At 47.0% G+C, this 16505-nt stretch overlaps 1 protein-coding gene across 1 annotated transcript; it reads right to left on the minus strand.

The window, feature by feature from the left end:
• Positions 1-209: 209 nt before the first annotated feature.
• PHLDA3 (pleckstrin homology like domain family A member 3) lies at positions 210-5694 on the minus strand. Its single transcript, XM_077335022.1, has 2 exons — positions 4922-5694; positions 210-2139 (listed from the first exon to the last, which is right to left on the minus strand). The coding sequence occupies exons 1-2, from the start codon at positions 5280-5282 to the stop codon at positions 1991-1993; spliced, it is 510 nt and encodes a 169-aa protein (XP_077191137.1). The 5' UTR covers positions 5283-5694; the 3' UTR covers positions 210-1990.
• Positions 5695-16505: the final 10811 nt, after the last annotated feature.

Raw genomic sequence — 16505 nt, forward strand, 5'->3', positions numbered from 1 at the left:
AGCTACCATAGTCTGAGTAGACCGTACTGAGCTTGATAGAGAATGGTCTGATTCAGTAATAGGCAGTTTCATGGGAAAGCATACCCCCTCTGGATCTCCTGCAAGTCTCAGGGGCTTTGTAGTACTCAGAGATTCCTTGGAAACCCAGAAAGATTCCCTGAATGTAAAGATCATTGGCATAGGCTGTTTATAAAATACAACCATGGAAGTGTGTTAATCTTGGTTGTTTATTTAAAAATAAAAGGCAATATTTTTAGGACCTTAAAGACTAACTTGACTTGTTTCGAATGTATGAGCCTGTAGACTGCTTGCTGGAAAATGGCTAGTCTGTTGAGAATGCACAATTTTCCTAACACTTGGCCCCATTCTTTCAAGTGTGGTTTCCTTCAAAATCCTTCTCTACTTCTTTAACATCTTCACAATCACATAATGAGTCCAATTTGTCTACATTACACTTTTTAAGAAGGAACTAGACTAGGAATAGGCAGTTTTGGGACCCAAAAATGCAGCGTCTACCTGTGAAAATGTCACTATGCTGGCACACAAAAGGATGCTGGGGAGACCTAACACACTATGGCAAGCCAATCCCCGGCAGAACTGCCAGTAGCTCAGACTTTGGATCCAGCTAACAGCTGTAGAGGTCTAGGAGGTGTCAATGATGCCTGTCACCTTCTCCCATGCTACTGGTCTCAGAAGCACTGCCAGCATTTCAGGGGCTCTCTTTGGCTAGACAACCAACCCTGCGTACCAAGACAAAGGCCCCAGTATACCATTGTTTGGCTAGCATGCCAGAGGTTACCTGCATCCAACTAGAGGGCACTGAAATATGGTACTATGGAACAAGAACATGAGGCTGTTTCTCTCCCTCTCTTCTCCTTCCTTCCCAAAGATTTTTCCCACAATGCAAAGTGGACTGATGCACCTGTGACTTATTGCTATCTTGCACTTCCTTCACCCAAAGTGTCAAGGCATGACTTGTTTTGACTAACATGTGTCCACCATCCTCATACTTTGATTCTTATATAATCTGTCTGCTGCAAGTATGATCTCATTCTCTACGGGTTTTTCAGCACTTACTCCCGTGTCCTCTACAAAAGCCAGGTACGTACAAAATCCCAGGTAAGATACAAAAGTGATACGTTCAAATGATAAATGATACCTCTCTACAAACACACAAATGTGTGCACTGTTGACAATCCTGAAATGTTATTCTTAAAACAATTATACATCATGGACATCTGACACTTTCTAACAGAATGGATCGACAGGGGTTCAACATCGCTCGGTACAGGACATCAGTCTGATTTGCTGAGCCGGAGCTGTGAGTTGACAGGTCAGGACACTGCTTGGCCAACAATGTCCCTGTTCTTTTGTTCTGGGCAGAAAGTTACAAGATGCCACAGAAGGGAAGCTGTTTTTGGAGACTCAGAAACCAAACATCCCAAATGGGTTTCTTCTTAAGGTGCTTAGTTATATTCAGGCTCCACCTCTAGATGGCAGTCATCTTTCTGGTTAACGCTCAGACCAAAGCGGCAGGTTCTCGCAGTGGCTCCTTTGAGGTCAGCTGAGGGGGATGTTCTCTCTAGCCTACAGAGACATCAGTTAATATCTGGCATGCTCAGCTTTCACAAACTGAGGTCCTTCTCCTAAGTTCTCATGGCTTGGTTCATTTCAGTTTGCCGCCTGCCAAGCCTTGTGGAGGAATGATTTTCTCTTGCCACAACCAGTGTAACCGTGTCTCCTCTCCAGCTTGAACATCCTTAGATGGAGGCGCACCACCACAAAGAAGGCCAACGAGAGTATAAAAGCCACTCTATAAGCCCACGGCAGTTGGTAGCTGGACTTTACCAAGGGATCCAGGCTAGCAAAGAGACAGCAGGAATCAGAAGCTTGTTCTAGCGATATTTGTGCTCCGGGTTTTACTAGATGCTTCTGGCACCACGTCACTTCCTAGCAGTGATGCCACATAACAGAACTAGCCAGTCCACAGTCAGTGGCAGCTGGGAATTGCCTTCTGTCCATTGGCAGGTGAATTCACAGCCATCAGCTCTTCCACTCTTTCCAAACTGAGCTGGGAATTTGGTTCCTTTGGCCCGTTCAGCAGAATCTGGCCGCCTGGAGCTGTTTCATGTTGAAATGCTGGGGAAGGAAGGAGAAAGCCATCCGTTAGACCAGTGGTCCCCAACCCCCAGTCCAGGGACCGGTACCGGTCCACGGATAAGTCAGTACCGGGCTGCGGCTCCTCCTCGTCCCACTCCCAAGCTGCTGCCTCAGGGGCTGCCCTGCTACTCTGCTGCTGGCTCTTCAGTAGCCTCCATGGCTGGGGCTCCCCCTTGGTGTGGCAATGCACAGCTGCTGCTGGCAGCGCCCCCCAGCAGGCGGTGGGAATTCAGGAGCACCAGAGGGAAAGTAAGTGGAACAAGGGCTCGACAAAAGACTTACCCCCCCCCAGGCCTCAGTAAAATAGTCAAGCATTGACCGGTTCCCGGTGATCAAAAGGTTGGGGACCACTGCGTTAGACTGCAAGACAGTCTGGCAAAGGACCAGGAGTTTTAGATGCAGAGCAGCAATTAGCCAACAGAACTCATAGTGGAGTGAAACTGCCAGTGCTTCCAATGTCATTGCAATCCAGATAATTGGAGGGGGCTTTGTTCAATGAAAGCCTGTTACTATTATTGCTATGATCATAATACTGTTATACTAATAAATTATCATCGTTATTGTAGCAATTTATTGTTATTATTCCTATTATTCTATTATTTTATGCAATCCCCATAAATTAGAAGAGGGTTTTATATGCTACTTTTCTCTACCAGGAGTCTCAAAGTGACTTACAATCACCCACGAGAAGTGTAGTAGTTGTCTGAAGAGAGAGTGGTTCTTCATAATCCCTAGAGCAGGGGTAGTCAACCTGTGGTCCTCCAGATGTCCATGGACTACAATTCAACATCTGGAGGATCACAGGTTGACTATCCCTGCCCTAGAGGGTTCTTCATTGTAAAGATAGTAGTTCCTGATAAGCCCCATAGGGCTCTGGTCACCTCAGCTTGTACAGTTCCACTGGAACTTTTCTGCCCAAAAGCACTACCAGAGGGTTGGATGGAGCAAGCTGCCTCTGATTGACTGGTCTGGGCATGCTCTGAACAAAGCTTCCTTGTCTGTGATGGGGCTTTGTAGCATGACAAGTCTGAGCAAGATGAAGGAGGCAGAAGCAGGGCTAGCATATCCCCAAGGGACGGGGAAACCACACCAATTTGAAACTGTCAGGTAGGGCAAAGGCAGCTGCAACTTGTGCTTGTAGACAAGGGGGTGCATAAGACAGAGCTCTTGGCCAACCAGGACAGTTGGGCCGAAGCAGGCAACATGGTGGCTTGAAATGGCCCCAGCTCCACAGAAAGTGTATGTGTGTCTGCAGACCGTCCCACAATCTGTGGTTCTTCTCCCTGACCTCCTTTCCCAGTGCTTTTCTCTCTACCATTTCTACATTTGGTACTAAGGTTCTGTATTCCTCACCTGCACACCTTTTGGGCTTTGAAATTAGACCCTCATCCCCCTCTTTCTACTGTGAACACGGAGAAGTGTATCACCCCAGTTGGGCCTTCAGAGATCTGGAAATGGAAGGTCATCCATGCCAACAAAATACATCTGGACAGATCTGGGCAAAACTGCATGGTGTGTGGAGGGGGTGGGTGGGAAGAAGTTTGCAAATACTGATAATACCAGTCTAAAGGGACCATGGTCAATAGGAAAGGAGATGCGGTAACTAGCCCCCACCCCATTCCCTAATTTTCTTCAGTATGATTTTAAATCATGGCTTTCAACAAATGCAAAAAGGTCTCCTGCCAACTTAGCAGATAAATGTTACTGCATCATGGATCAACTTCTGTAAGGGAAGGGAGGCATTGCTGTGAGATGACCAAACAGCTAAAGATACAAACCATATCAAACATAACTTCTGGTATTCCTTCCTTTATGAAATTCCTCAATGTTTTAGGATGATCAATTTTTGTTTTTATCATTCCATATCCTTAATTCAAACTACTCTAACACTGTTCCAATCACACAAGAGCTGGGGAAGAAATACTGTTTCCACGTGGACTCATTTGGATTTTCCACTTCAGACACCACAATGGCTTCTCTCCTGGGTAAAATATCCTGGTGAAAACTGTCTGTAGTCGCCCCTTGGGCTACAGTCCTCCAGGAACTCCAAGGGCCCCTATTCCCCAGCAGTTATCCTTTCACTATCTTTAGCAACCCTGCCACATCCAAAATGGTTAGAGGAAAATAGAAGGCTTAAGTGCCCCACCCTTTCAGTTACACAATTATTTTAATACACTTTTGTGATTGCAAATATGAAAGTGGAGAGAAAGTTGAATAAACGTAAACATGGGGAAGTGCTTCTCCCCATCTCAGGCCATTGGCATGCCTACTGTTCATTCCCGGGACCAGCAGCGGTTTTTCAAATTCTCAGGTAGAGAACTTTGCCAGTCCTGCTACCTGGGATCCTTTTAACTGAGCATGCCCAGGGTTGGCCTTATATGTATACAAAGCCCACATGAGAAAATGTGTCTGGTTGTCAGACTATGGCTGGGCAGGCACTGGGTTCAAATTCCCATTCAATAAATGGAGCTCAAAAGTGCTCTATGGCCCCTCACTCTCTGTCAGCTGGGCCTATCCAAATAGCCCATGGCATCTCTGTTGCCTATATGGATGAACAGACCTCGTGGATGTACGCTTCCTGCATTTGATATGAGGTGGGCTCTGCCTCAGTAAATCTTATGCCAGAACAAGTTGTTAGTCTTTAAAGGGCCCCAGGAGTCCTGGGCTGTAAAGGGTGGGGTAATACGAGAATAAAGGCGGGGGTCCCCTGTACCCTGCTCTGAGTCCCTGAGCGCCCCTCTGCCGGGCGGGACGGCCTTACCGGCCCTGCAACTGTGCCTGGCGCGGACGATCTGCACGGCCTGCTGGTTCTTGAAGCGCACCAGCGCCATGGTGATGTCGGCGTTCCAGCTGGGCTCCTCCTGCGGGCAGCGGAAGTCGATCTCGGCGCCGGCGTCGGTCACCACGGTGAAGTAGATGTGCCGCTGCTTCCACTCCACGCACTCGACGGCCTTGACGGTCGCGAAGCCGATCTCCTTGCAGCGCGTCGAGCCCCGGCTGCCGGCCTCGAACAGCCGCAGCCCCTTCTCGCTCAGCAGGCAGCGCTTGCGCTTCCAGAGCTGCAGCAGCCCGCCGCTGCGCTTCTCCAGCACCCCCTCCCGCAGCAACTTCTCGGGCGTCATGGGGCCGGCGAGCGGCGAGGAGCCTGCTGCTGCTGCTGCTGCTGCTGTTGCTGCGGCGGCGGCCGAGGTTGCGCCGGCCGGGGAGAGGCTGCCGTCGCCGCGTGGTCTGGCTGCGCCCGGCCGGGGAGCGCCGGCCTGGTTCGGCTTCCGAGGGAGAGCCCGCCCTCTGCCTGCCTGCTTGCCGCGTGAGCTCCGGCGGAGGCTGCCCGGGCCTCTCTGCTGGCGGGATGTGTCGCTACATGCCCGCTCCTCGCGCCTGCCTCGCTCGCTTCCCTTCCCTTCCCACTCGCATTCCTTCCCTGCGCTGCCCGAGCCTCGCCCCACAGCGTTGCCTGTCAGACACCGCTCACGCCCAGGCGCGGCTCGGCGAGAAGAGCCGAAGGCCGGCGGGCCCCGCTCAGAGAAGGACCCCCTTGGCCCGGTGGCGTCTACTCTGCCCGGGGAGGCTCGCACCGCCGCCGCTGGTGCCCGTCGGGCAGACGTGACCTTTCGCACTGCCGGGATCTCCGAGAGCGGGGAGAGGGGGGCGTGTGTCTCCTAAAGCAGAGGTGCAAATCTGGAGCTGCTGCAGCAGCGGCCCCAAAATGCCTCTTGCCATATACATGGTTTGTCACTGGCTACAAGCCCCGGCCTTGGTGTCTCCATTTTCACGTGAGGTCAGCCAGGCCATTGAGCTCCTGTATGTGACTTTGCCCAGGTACATAACAGCTTCTGCAGCTATGCTGCCTTGCTTAGCACCACATTGGCAAGGGCTGTGGATCTCCACTGTGCAAACTACGCACTTATAGTTGTTCTGTGCTGGTTGCATACAATACAGTGTGATACTGAACAAAGCCAGACCTTGAAGCTCTTTGGCCTTGCCAGCCTAATTGTGGTTTGTGGCCTGTTTTGAATGCAACCGGCAAGTTTCCCAGACAACATTCCATGGGTCCAACATCTCTTTTAAAATTTAAACTGGGTCCTCAGGAAGTACATATGTACCATGAAGTGGCCTCCATTCTGGAGAGTTGAGTTTGATTCCCCGCTCTTCCGCATGCAGCCAGCTGGGTGACCTTGGGCTACTTGCAGTCCTGATAGTTCTGTTCTCACAGAGCAGTCCTGTCAGAGCTCTCTCAATCCCACCCACCTCACAGGGTATCTGTTGTGGGGAGAGGAAGGGAAGGTGATTGTAACCTGCTTTGAGGCTTCTTTGGGTAGTGAAAAGTGGAGTACGAAACAGCTTTTCTTCTCATTAACACACTAGAGATCTGCAGCCCACGTGGGTGTTATGCTGGCATGCTAATGTTGGACTTGTAGCAGGATTGCAAGCGGCCCACTTTAAATCAGATGCCTAGCAAAGGCATCAACGCCACACGGATAAATTGCCCTTGCCAGTCAGCTTCACTTTTAAATCAGGCCCAAGTTTCACAATATAGTTATGACCTTGTTGATGTTAGTTGTGAAGTCGTGTCCGACCCATCACGACCGCGTGGACAATGATTCTCCAGGCCTTCCTGACCTCTACCATTCCCCGGAGTCCATTTAAGCTCACAGAACTGCTTCTATCCAGTTATGACCTACATTGTTCTCAAACTATTCTCCCCTCCCTCAGGGAGGGGGTGCTTATAAGTTGTATCCAGGGAATGACAAAGGATTTAAACTCCATTCCTCTCTGCTGCTGCTCAGGTCCTTCAATCAGGACCCTATGGCTTTTTGTTGTTGTCTTAAAAAAAACACACACACACACACACACCGGGGAAATTCTGAGTCAGTATCTTCTGGTGTGGTTTGAGCCTTCCAGCCAAAATACACAGTTCATGCAAATACATGTAAGAAAATGCCAACAAGCCAAGTAGCTTTGGGAGGGGATAATTTGCAGGGGGGAAAGGGGACAGGGGAGTGCACCTGAAGCAGAATGCTTTGCCTCACAGATTCACAACTGGGAGAAGGTTGGAGAAAGATGCAAAGGACAAGGGATTAAATAGACACAGAAAACTGCTGGCTGTGGACTGAGAGTTAATGTTCTTCTCCACCAAAAGGGTCAACCAGATCTTGTTTTTTTGAAAGTAGAAAATTGAAGGTCCTAAAACAATATTTATTTGTTTAGGTACTTTTGTTTAGGTACTCCCCACTGGGGATCCAAAGTGGCTTCCTGTATGGTTCTCCCCACCACCGTTATTACCTCTCAGCAACAACCCTGAGGTAGGTTTGTCTGCAAGTGGCCCAAGGTCACCCAGGAAGCTTCCAGGGCAGATTGGGAGTTTGAACCTGCATTCCCCAGATCCTTGTCCCAAACTCTAATCACTATGCCACTCTGGATCCTTCAACAATAATCTTCTTGAAACATTTTTTCAGTAAGGCTTTGTGTGTACTTATATGAGCCCACATTCACTGGGCCTAACTCTACATACAATTCCAAGTACCTTTCCCCTAAATTAAGAAAAAGGAATCCTGACAAGCAGTGTCTCTCTGGATGCTGCAAGAGAAAAGGTCATTTCTCCCCCATCCTGACCCACCCCGCCCTGTGCAGCTGCCTTTTTCCACCTTGGGATTCCCTGTGACGCATATTAACATTCGCTCTGCACTGAATGGGTGTTTTGTAATACGGTAGTAGCAAAACAAAGACAAGCGTCTCCAGATAGGCAATTGAGATAAAAGCTGTAGTGAAGTGAATGCTGAATGACAGTTGACAGAGGTCTGGGACACAGTGCACTTTGTGACACCCTGCAGCCCGGGTTAGGGAGGACACACAATCCTGGGAAACACCTCTGAGCCTCTTATTTGTGGCACATGTGATTGCAAGACAGACGGTGGAAGAGAAATGGGAGTCTATGGTCAGACCCACTGATGATCCCCAGGAGGCTGTGTGTGTGTATACAGTCTTGTGTTGGCCCCATATTGTGGATGCCACTTCACTGCAGCAATGGCCCCTTGGCCAAGGCTTGGTAGCTGGCCCCACCCAAGCCTCCAGAGTCTCAGGCTCCTCCCTTGCAAAGTTCCTGAATGAACATCCCCCCAGCAAGTCAGTGTTCCCCGAAAACCAACTCTGATTTGTCCCATGTCAAGTGATGCACTGACAAGTGTGCAGTGGTTTAACTCCTGTTTGTGAAAATGTCTGAAGTTTAAAACACAAAAGATGCACCTTTTCTTATGGACAATATTGTAGAGGAAAACAAACAAATTCTATAAGGTTCGTGTTTAATTTCAGCCTAAGATTATAAACATAATGATAAATAAGAGTATTAACAGCTGATTGCTTTTAGGCGCAATGTATTTTCGTATGTACTTAATGTTATCTTTGGTATCTTTAAATCCCAAACGTGTTTGCTCAGAATCTACTACAGCCTATTCTAGGGGTGGGCAAAATGTGGCCCTCCAGATGTCCACAGTTTGCCCACCCCTGGGCTATTCAGTGGGGATTACTCCCAAGAAAGGGTATTTAGGATTGCATTGCACAGTTCCAGTTGTACACACACTCAATTGGAAGTAAGTCCTATGTGAACTATGGGACTTCTCAGGCAGTAAATATGTCTTGGGCTGAGTTTTACACAAGCAATGAGAATTACAGCCTGGTTTAATATCCTCAGCTATTAATACTTCTGGAAGCATTGGTGTCTGTCCTCTATCACAGTGGTCCCCAACCTTTTTATCACGGGGGAATGGTCAAAGCTTGTCAATTTTACTGAGGTCCATGGGGGGGGGGTAGTCATTTGCCGAGGGATGACGCCACTACTTGAGTCACTGCTCCACTTGTTTTCCCACCGGCACCCCTGACTTCCCGCCACTCACTGGGGGTGGGGCGCTGCCAGCAGCAGCTGTGCTGTTCCACGCCGAGGGGGAGCCCCAGCCTTGGTAGCCTCTGGAGAGCCCCAAAGGTGAGCTGGCGGCAGAGTGGCAGGGCAGCCCCCAAGGCAGCAGCCGGGGAGGAGGATGAGGAGGAGCCGCGGCCCAGTACCGACTGATCCACAGACCGGTAACGGTCCCTGGACCGGGGGGTTGGGGACCACTGCTCTTCAGACTCAGAGACAGGATACTAGGCTAGGCAGATCAGTCCAAGAAAGATGTTTGTTCTCATGTGTATCCTGGCCAGCGTAGACAATAATCTCTGCATTTATTTTTACAGTGGTGACCACTAGAGAAATGTGGGGTAGAAGGGAAAGCTCATATCAGACTACCTTGTTCCTGTCATGTGTCCTGACTTCTAAGTTCATTTTACCTTTTATTCTTCTTTATATGCAGAGGTTGCTACTGACAGAGAAGTTAGGTATGTGTACTTTTCACTGAATGAAATAGAGTCTATATGTGTGAACTCCTAGGTATTGCCACTGGTTGATATCACAGTAAATACATATGTCACTTACATATGAATAAACAAATTGGTTTGCAGTTTCAGTGCAGAGCCTTATAGGATGCAAAATAGGACTGGCTGGCATGGATAAACAGGATTATATGTGCATATAGATGAACCTTTCTGTTAAGTTTCCTTTTTGGAAAAGGAGATTCACACAGTGAGAAAAGGTATCTTCAAAACACTTCTAAGCCAAAGCTTGATGAGCTATCTCCTGGTGGGGAAGGGTAGCATGGGTATCCCAGAGTTCTGAGGATTTAAAAGGGAAGCAAGAAGTTCTTGAGGGCAATGAGATTGATAAGGATCAGGAGAAGGACAGGGTAGTACTTGTGTTGATGGGTGGAACTCTACAGTTCTGAACTGTTTAATATTCCTGGGTGTGTAGAGGGAAGAGAATTTTGCTGAAGGAAACCAGGAGCTTAAAGAAAATGTCCTGAGTTGCTTTTCCCAGTATGCTGACATGTTTGGGGGTAGTTAATATAAGTTTGGGACTGTGTGGTCATATAATGGAACCTAGACCTAGTCTGCACACAATAGATAATGCACTTTCAAGGCACTTTTAAAGTAGATTTTCCTGTTCTGCACAGGAAAATCCAGCTGCCAAAGCACATTGAAAGTGCATTATCCTGTGTGTGCAGACTAGGCCCTAGTCTCTTGTGATCCTGATTTCAGCGATGGCCTCTCTCATCTGATTTCATCCTGTTTCCCTCTCTTAGTCTAGATTTTAAAGGTAGGAATTTTTGTGCTTGTGCCATTCACTGCAACAGGCACCAAGAAGCCGTTTTGACTCTTTCACTCAGAGAAACACTGAAGAGAGGCCAGAGCCTACAGAACTATTCTACACAAATGTCCAGAGGAATCAAATCAACCATCATAGATAGCCTAAGAAATGGTGAGTCAGGAAAGACAAGGGTATGTTCTCAGACTCTTCCACCAGGTCTTTAGTTGAGGCAGGGTTTCAGGGACAATTGGGGCCCCTCCTCTGGCCAACGCTATACTACTCTGCGAACCTATGCCTGTGATGGTTGACTGAATCAGGGAGGACTGGGGATTATGCCATCATTTTATGGGCTTTTATGGTTGTGGTTGTTGTTGTTGTTAGTTGCGAAGTCATGTCCGACCCATTACGACCCCATGGACAATGATCCTCCAGGCCTTCCTGTCCTCTATCATTCCCCGGAGTACATTTAAGTTCGCACTGACTGCTTCAGTGACTCCATCCAGCCACCTCATTCTCTGTCATCCCCTTCTTTTGCCCTCGATCGCTCCCAGCATTAGGCTCTTCTCCAGAGAGTCCTTCCTTCTCATGAGGTGGCCAAAGTATTTGAGTTTTTGGCTTTCATGGTATAGGGGGACTTATGATTTTTTTTACTGGGGTTTTAATCTGTTTTTGTGTAAGCCGCTTTGAGTCCACAGAGGGTGGCAGGATATAAGTCAAAGTAATAAATAAGTAAAACCTAAGAACTAAGATCCTTTTAAAAACATAAAAAATGCTAACATCTAGCAAGACAGAGGTGTCCAAACTGCGTTTCCAGTTTGATAGTCTGCCCTGTAGGTGAAACATCATAAAATGTAGAACCTGGCTATCGTTGATCTGGTATTCCTCATTGGGGTAGAATCTGGATGGCTCAGGAGTGGTGGTAGGAGCTGCCACTTTCTTGTGATTACCTACATCGTTTCTGCAGCCTTGATTGTGAATTCAAGTCTGTTCTCCTTTGTCTGAGGGACAGCAGTAGTTTAATCTCACAGTAACACTGCTGTATACTGCTGCCATAGAGTTCACACAATGGGAGTAAGCTAGTACTGTGGGAGATGGGGAAAAGGCTTTTTACCCCCTATCTTTACCATTGGCAGGGCAGCTGGACAGGGAGCAGAGGAACAGGGTGGGAATAGAATAACCAGTGGACTGAGAAGCAGACACTTAAGGGACAGTTGGGTAGAGTAGAGGAGTTTGAGGGGAAAGGACAATACATGGGGGGCTTGGACGAAGAGAGGGAGCTGTGGGGTATGGGACCAAAAAATATGAGAGGCTACCTGGTGTTTGCGGGAAGTGGAGAGGGGAGGCAAGCAGAATAGAATGTGCAGATGGCTGAAGGAGAAGTGTCTCGTGGAGCCACTTGCCTGAAGAGAGAAGCCAAGAAAATAGAAGCGGTATAGGCAGGAAAGGCCACCTAAAGGCAAGGCAGTTTTGGAGGCTGGAGTACTTTGTGTTAAGATGCCACGTAAACATGTGCTGGCAAACACCCCTGCCTGAGCATTTTGCTGTCATTTTAAAAGCTGCATAGAAGTGAAATTCTGCCAAACACAGAGGCACCTTTTCCTAGCATCCTGGCACTATTTCTCAATAAAATTCTGTGTACTATGGAGTTTTAGGGCTCTTTTCATAATTCACCCAGCAAAAGTGTCCACAAAGATAGGGCGGAATACAAATCTCCGAATAAATAAAAATAAAATAAATGTAGAGGACATCTAGGCCTCAGAAGGCAACATATTCATTTGAAGCAATTACTCAGCCTGGAAAAAAGACAACCTGAGTCGGCTCCTTCATTAGACCATGAGAAAATTGGTGAATTAGTACTGTGCCTTCTTGTCTGAAGAGAGGAGCCAAGAAAAGAGGCCTGGTCAGGGAGGGCCATGAAAGGCAAATGCTCCTGAACTCCAAGTCGCTTCTTAGGATGCCGTGTATAGTCACATTAAACTAAAATACTGTCCCTGTATTCAAGGTCACATTTTCCATTAAACATATGCTGATTATTCTTCCCAAAAAATGAAACATACCTCATTTATAATGGCCGTTAAGGTCTTGTTTTGATACTCAAATGCAGTTTAGAAATGCTGAGTGCATGATGCCAATATTAACAGAAATGCAACAGTAATTGATGACCAAACATAGGAATTTCCAGATTTTTAGGAATTCCTCTGCCTGCTATCTTAGGAGTGCAAGTAGATCCATATGCTTGGTTATATCATTTAATTGAGTAGTGATCACTTTACCCAATACATTTCACTACAATATTTTCATGCACATATGTTGCTTTGGGGTGCCAGAGTTCTGAGAAATACCAGAATTCCCTCCTTTTGGCTCTCCAAATCAGCATGTTTGCAAAATACTATAATGTTCAAAATGTACTTGTCTGATAGTGTTAACGAGGACCCTCTTCCATAATGTGTGCTGTCTGCCCCAATTCCATCTTGGCTAAACATACAACTTGATTTCAATCACCTTTTGTAGCCTGCCTGAGAACACCTCCCCCCCCCCCCATTATTGCTTTGAATGCTCTGCCTAAATCTCCTACTCTCAACTTCCAGCCCTTATCTTCACTCCTCCTGACTTTGGTGGCAGCAACACATACATGGTTTTCATGCCCCTGCATAGTTAGGACCCTTGAAGAGACCTCTGGCGCAGGTGAGCTGTGCAGTGTGGTTTTCTAGCTGACACAAGCTGAAAAGGTAACATGACCCCATGTTAATCAGAAGGCAGGGAGAGGAGGAGCAGCACAGACAAAGATGTCTTGATGGGCTGAGATGGGGATTAGCTGCTCCCACAGAGATGGAAAAAGGTATAAACAATGGGCATTTGAAATCCCTGTGAAGATTCAAACCTCAAAAGGTGCTAAAGTTGTTTTAGTTACTGAAATGAGACAATCTCTTGGTCATATCTAATAAACTAGCTGAGGAGTTCCTTTTCCTTTTGTAAAAGCTTTATTCTCCCTATTTTCCTTGTCTACCACTTTGAGAGATGTGCGTCTTCCCTGGTAGTGCTCCTTTATTTTGCCTTGCCAGGATGCTGCAAGTAGGGAGGGGTGCGGTTGGCTCCCATTATGCAGGCCTGGCCTAAAAACTTCAGAATCCCCCTTGGTCTAGTCACAAGAGTGCAGCATGTTGACCAGTGCACTGGCGCTAAGTACAGGCCATAGCGTGAAATGCCTATCATATTTCATACATTCCAGTGGGTTGCTATGTCTGCTGGCTAGTACTAACAGTCCAACCCTGACTGTTGCTCATTTAATTTTGGTTCATTTACTGTTATCTCCTGATACAAGCCTGGGTGGCAGCTTTGCAACAATGGAACAATGTCTTTTGGTCATTCTGACTCCCACAAAGGCTGCTGCCCACTTGCTGGCTTTCTTCTCTGGGCATTCAGATGTGGTGGAAGAAGAAACTGGGAGGTCTGCATCTCTCCTAGTTCTGCAGTGATTGGAAACAGAACTTTTTAGACATGATTTTTTAATCCTGAGGAGGTGTTCTTGTGGGGGTCTAGAACTAGAGCTAGCTTTTTATACCTTGTGTTCCAAAAGCAGTTTACAAATACCTTTCCCTTCCTCCCCCTCCCAACAGAAACCCTATGAGTTAAGTGGGGCTGAGAGAGCTCCGAGAGAACTGCTATCAGAACAGTTCTAAGAGAACTGTGACTAGCCCAAGGTCCCCCAGCTGCATGTAGAGGAGTGAGGAATCGATCCTGGTCCTCCAGATTAGAGGCTGCCATTCTTAACTACTACACCACACTGGCTTTTCTAGATTTAAAAATAAAGTATTTTACCTGTTACTTTAATTCTTTTTTCATATTGTATCCTGGACAAAGTAAAATGTTGATCACTTTTTTGGCATTATATTTTTATGTTTTATGCTTTGTTTTATAGCTGTTATGGCTTCGACTTAAGCTCATTCATTCATTCAACTCTGTTGTTTTAAATATGTATTGGTGCATTCATATTGTTACTATTTGCTTCAGTCTCTGATTTCTGAGCTCAAAGAACCTCTCATTTCCAAGACATTGATAAATAAATCTTTCATTTTAGCTCTACATTTGTGGCTCTGGGCAACCTTCCATGCCCGTGTCAATCTGATGCATGAAGTGCTCAGAACTTGTATCAGCAGAGGGCAGCAAACAGTTTACTAGGCTGCTAATGGAAGAGAGCTGACTCCAGTGTGCATTGACAGTATGTCTGAATGGAAACTGCAAGTCTAAAGGTATCTCTGTAAAAAAGCTACTATGGAGTGAAATCCCCCCCCCCCCATTTATCGCACGAGAGATATATGATTTCTTAAAGAAGAACTTGCAGGTTGGAATTCATGACAAACTACTGGCTGAAGAGACAAGGGCTTCAGAGAGATAAATGGGAAACTGGCTGCCCAGGAAAACAAGCAGAAAATAGATTCAAATGAGTAGCCGTGTTGGTCTGAAGTAGCACAATAAAAATCAGAGTCCAGTAGCACCTTTAAGACCAACAAAGATTTATTCAAGGCGTGAGCTTTCGAGCGCAAGCACTCTTCCTCAGACTATGATCTTCTTACATGACAGGGAAAAGGGTGCTTGCACCTTGAATAAATCTTTGTTGGTCTTAAAGGTGCTACTGGACTCTGATTTTATTAAGCAAAAATAGATTTAGTATGATGGGACTAGGAATGTGTGGTTTGATTCGATCCAGCCGAAAAGTACCTGAATCAGCCTTCATTTGGGCACAAACTGGCCAAATCACACATCCCCCATTAGTTTTAATGGCTGAAGCAAGTTTGCCTGAATCACCAAATTGTTTAAAATTTAAAGGGAAACACTTTCCGCAGGGGGAAACCTGTGCATGGGCAGAGGATATAAAAGCAAGGGGACGCACCTGACGCCATTGCTTGCCTGCTAAGCTGCTCTGGTGGAGAGGAGACTTGCTGGGTCTGATTTCCACAGATTTTGCTGCCTGGCTAGGTGTCTGAGGCTGGCTGCTGCTGCTGCTGCTGGAGGATCCTTCCTGATCTGCCTGTTTGGTTTCCCTGAATATCGCCAGAGGTTTGACTGGAGGGAATCTCTGAAAAATTTTACCTTTTCTTTTTTTCCACTTCTCATTTTAAAACTTATTTTTCTATTTTTTTTCTTACCTTTTGGGTTTCTTTGGGTGTGTGGGGTGGCTGTGGGGGTGATTTTTAAAATTATCTTCTGCCACATCTGACCCCCATTATATCCACTGGTGGGGAAAAGCAAATTATCTGATTTGTTTGTAAATTCCCACTATTGGATATAATGGCAGTTGGTGGAGGCACCCTCTTGGGGGGGGGGGGAGGGCGGGTTGAGGTAGAGGCACCAAACTCGCAGTATAGCTGTGGGAGCCTCTCCTCAAAAGAACCCCCAAGTTTCAAAAAGAGGGTTTATCTGACCTCCATTATATCCAATGGTAGGAATTTGTGAACACCTCAGAGAATCTGCTTTTTTCCACACCATAGGATATAATGGTCAGATGGGGGCCCATTCTATAGGTGCCCATAGAATTAGACCCCCGGGTCCAATATTTTTGAAACTTGGGAGACCCTTTGGGGGAGGGGCTCTCGCAGCTACAGTACAAGTTTGGTGCCTCTACCTCAAAACTCCACCCTTCCAGAATCCAGAAAAGATGGAAAGGGGAAAATCCTCACAGAGTTGACTTGCACCATTGGTTTCAGTGATGCTGAACTGATTTGGCAATGGCTGAATCAATTTGACCATATCAGAACTAGACTACAGGTGATTCAGACAAATCAATTTGGATTGAATCAAAGCCGGTCCAAATTTTGTTTTCCTTGTGGAAGAAAAAGAAGAGTTGGTTTTTTATATCCCGCTTTTCTCTACCTGAAGGAGGATCAAAGCGGCTTACAGTCTCCTTCTCTTTTCTCTCCCCACAACAGACACCCTGTGAGGTGGGTGAGGCTGAGAGAGCCCTGGTATCACGGCTCGGTCAGAACAGCTTTCTCAGTGCTGTGGTGAGCCCAAGGTCACCCAGCAGACTGCATGTGGGGGAGTGCAGAATCGAACCCGGCTTGCCAGATTAGAAGTCCGCACTCCTAACCACTATACCAAACTGTGCATGTCTAGATGTAGGTCAAGTCCAGAGAGAAGAGGAAGAAGAGCTGTTTGTTTTTTTTTGTACCCAGCT

This window comes from Paroedura picta, chromosome 4, assembly GCF_049243985.1.
Source record: "Paroedura picta isolate Pp20150507F chromosome 4, Ppicta_v3.0, whole genome shotgun sequence".
In the NCBI taxonomy this organism is placed as follows: domain Eukaryota; kingdom Metazoa; phylum Chordata; class Lepidosauria; order Squamata; family Gekkonidae; genus Paroedura; species Paroedura picta.

Excerpts from the sequence above, each read along its gene's own strand:
- PHLDA3 (XM_077335022.1), bottom strand. The coding sequence starts at position 5,282 with ATGACGCCCGAGAAGTTGCTGCGGGAGGGGGTGCTGGAGAAGCGCAGC. Across the intron at positions 2,140-4,921 it reads CAGGCACAGTTGCAGGGCCG|CATTTCAACATGAAACAGCT; the intron begins GTAAGGCCGTCC and ends TTCCTTCCCCAG.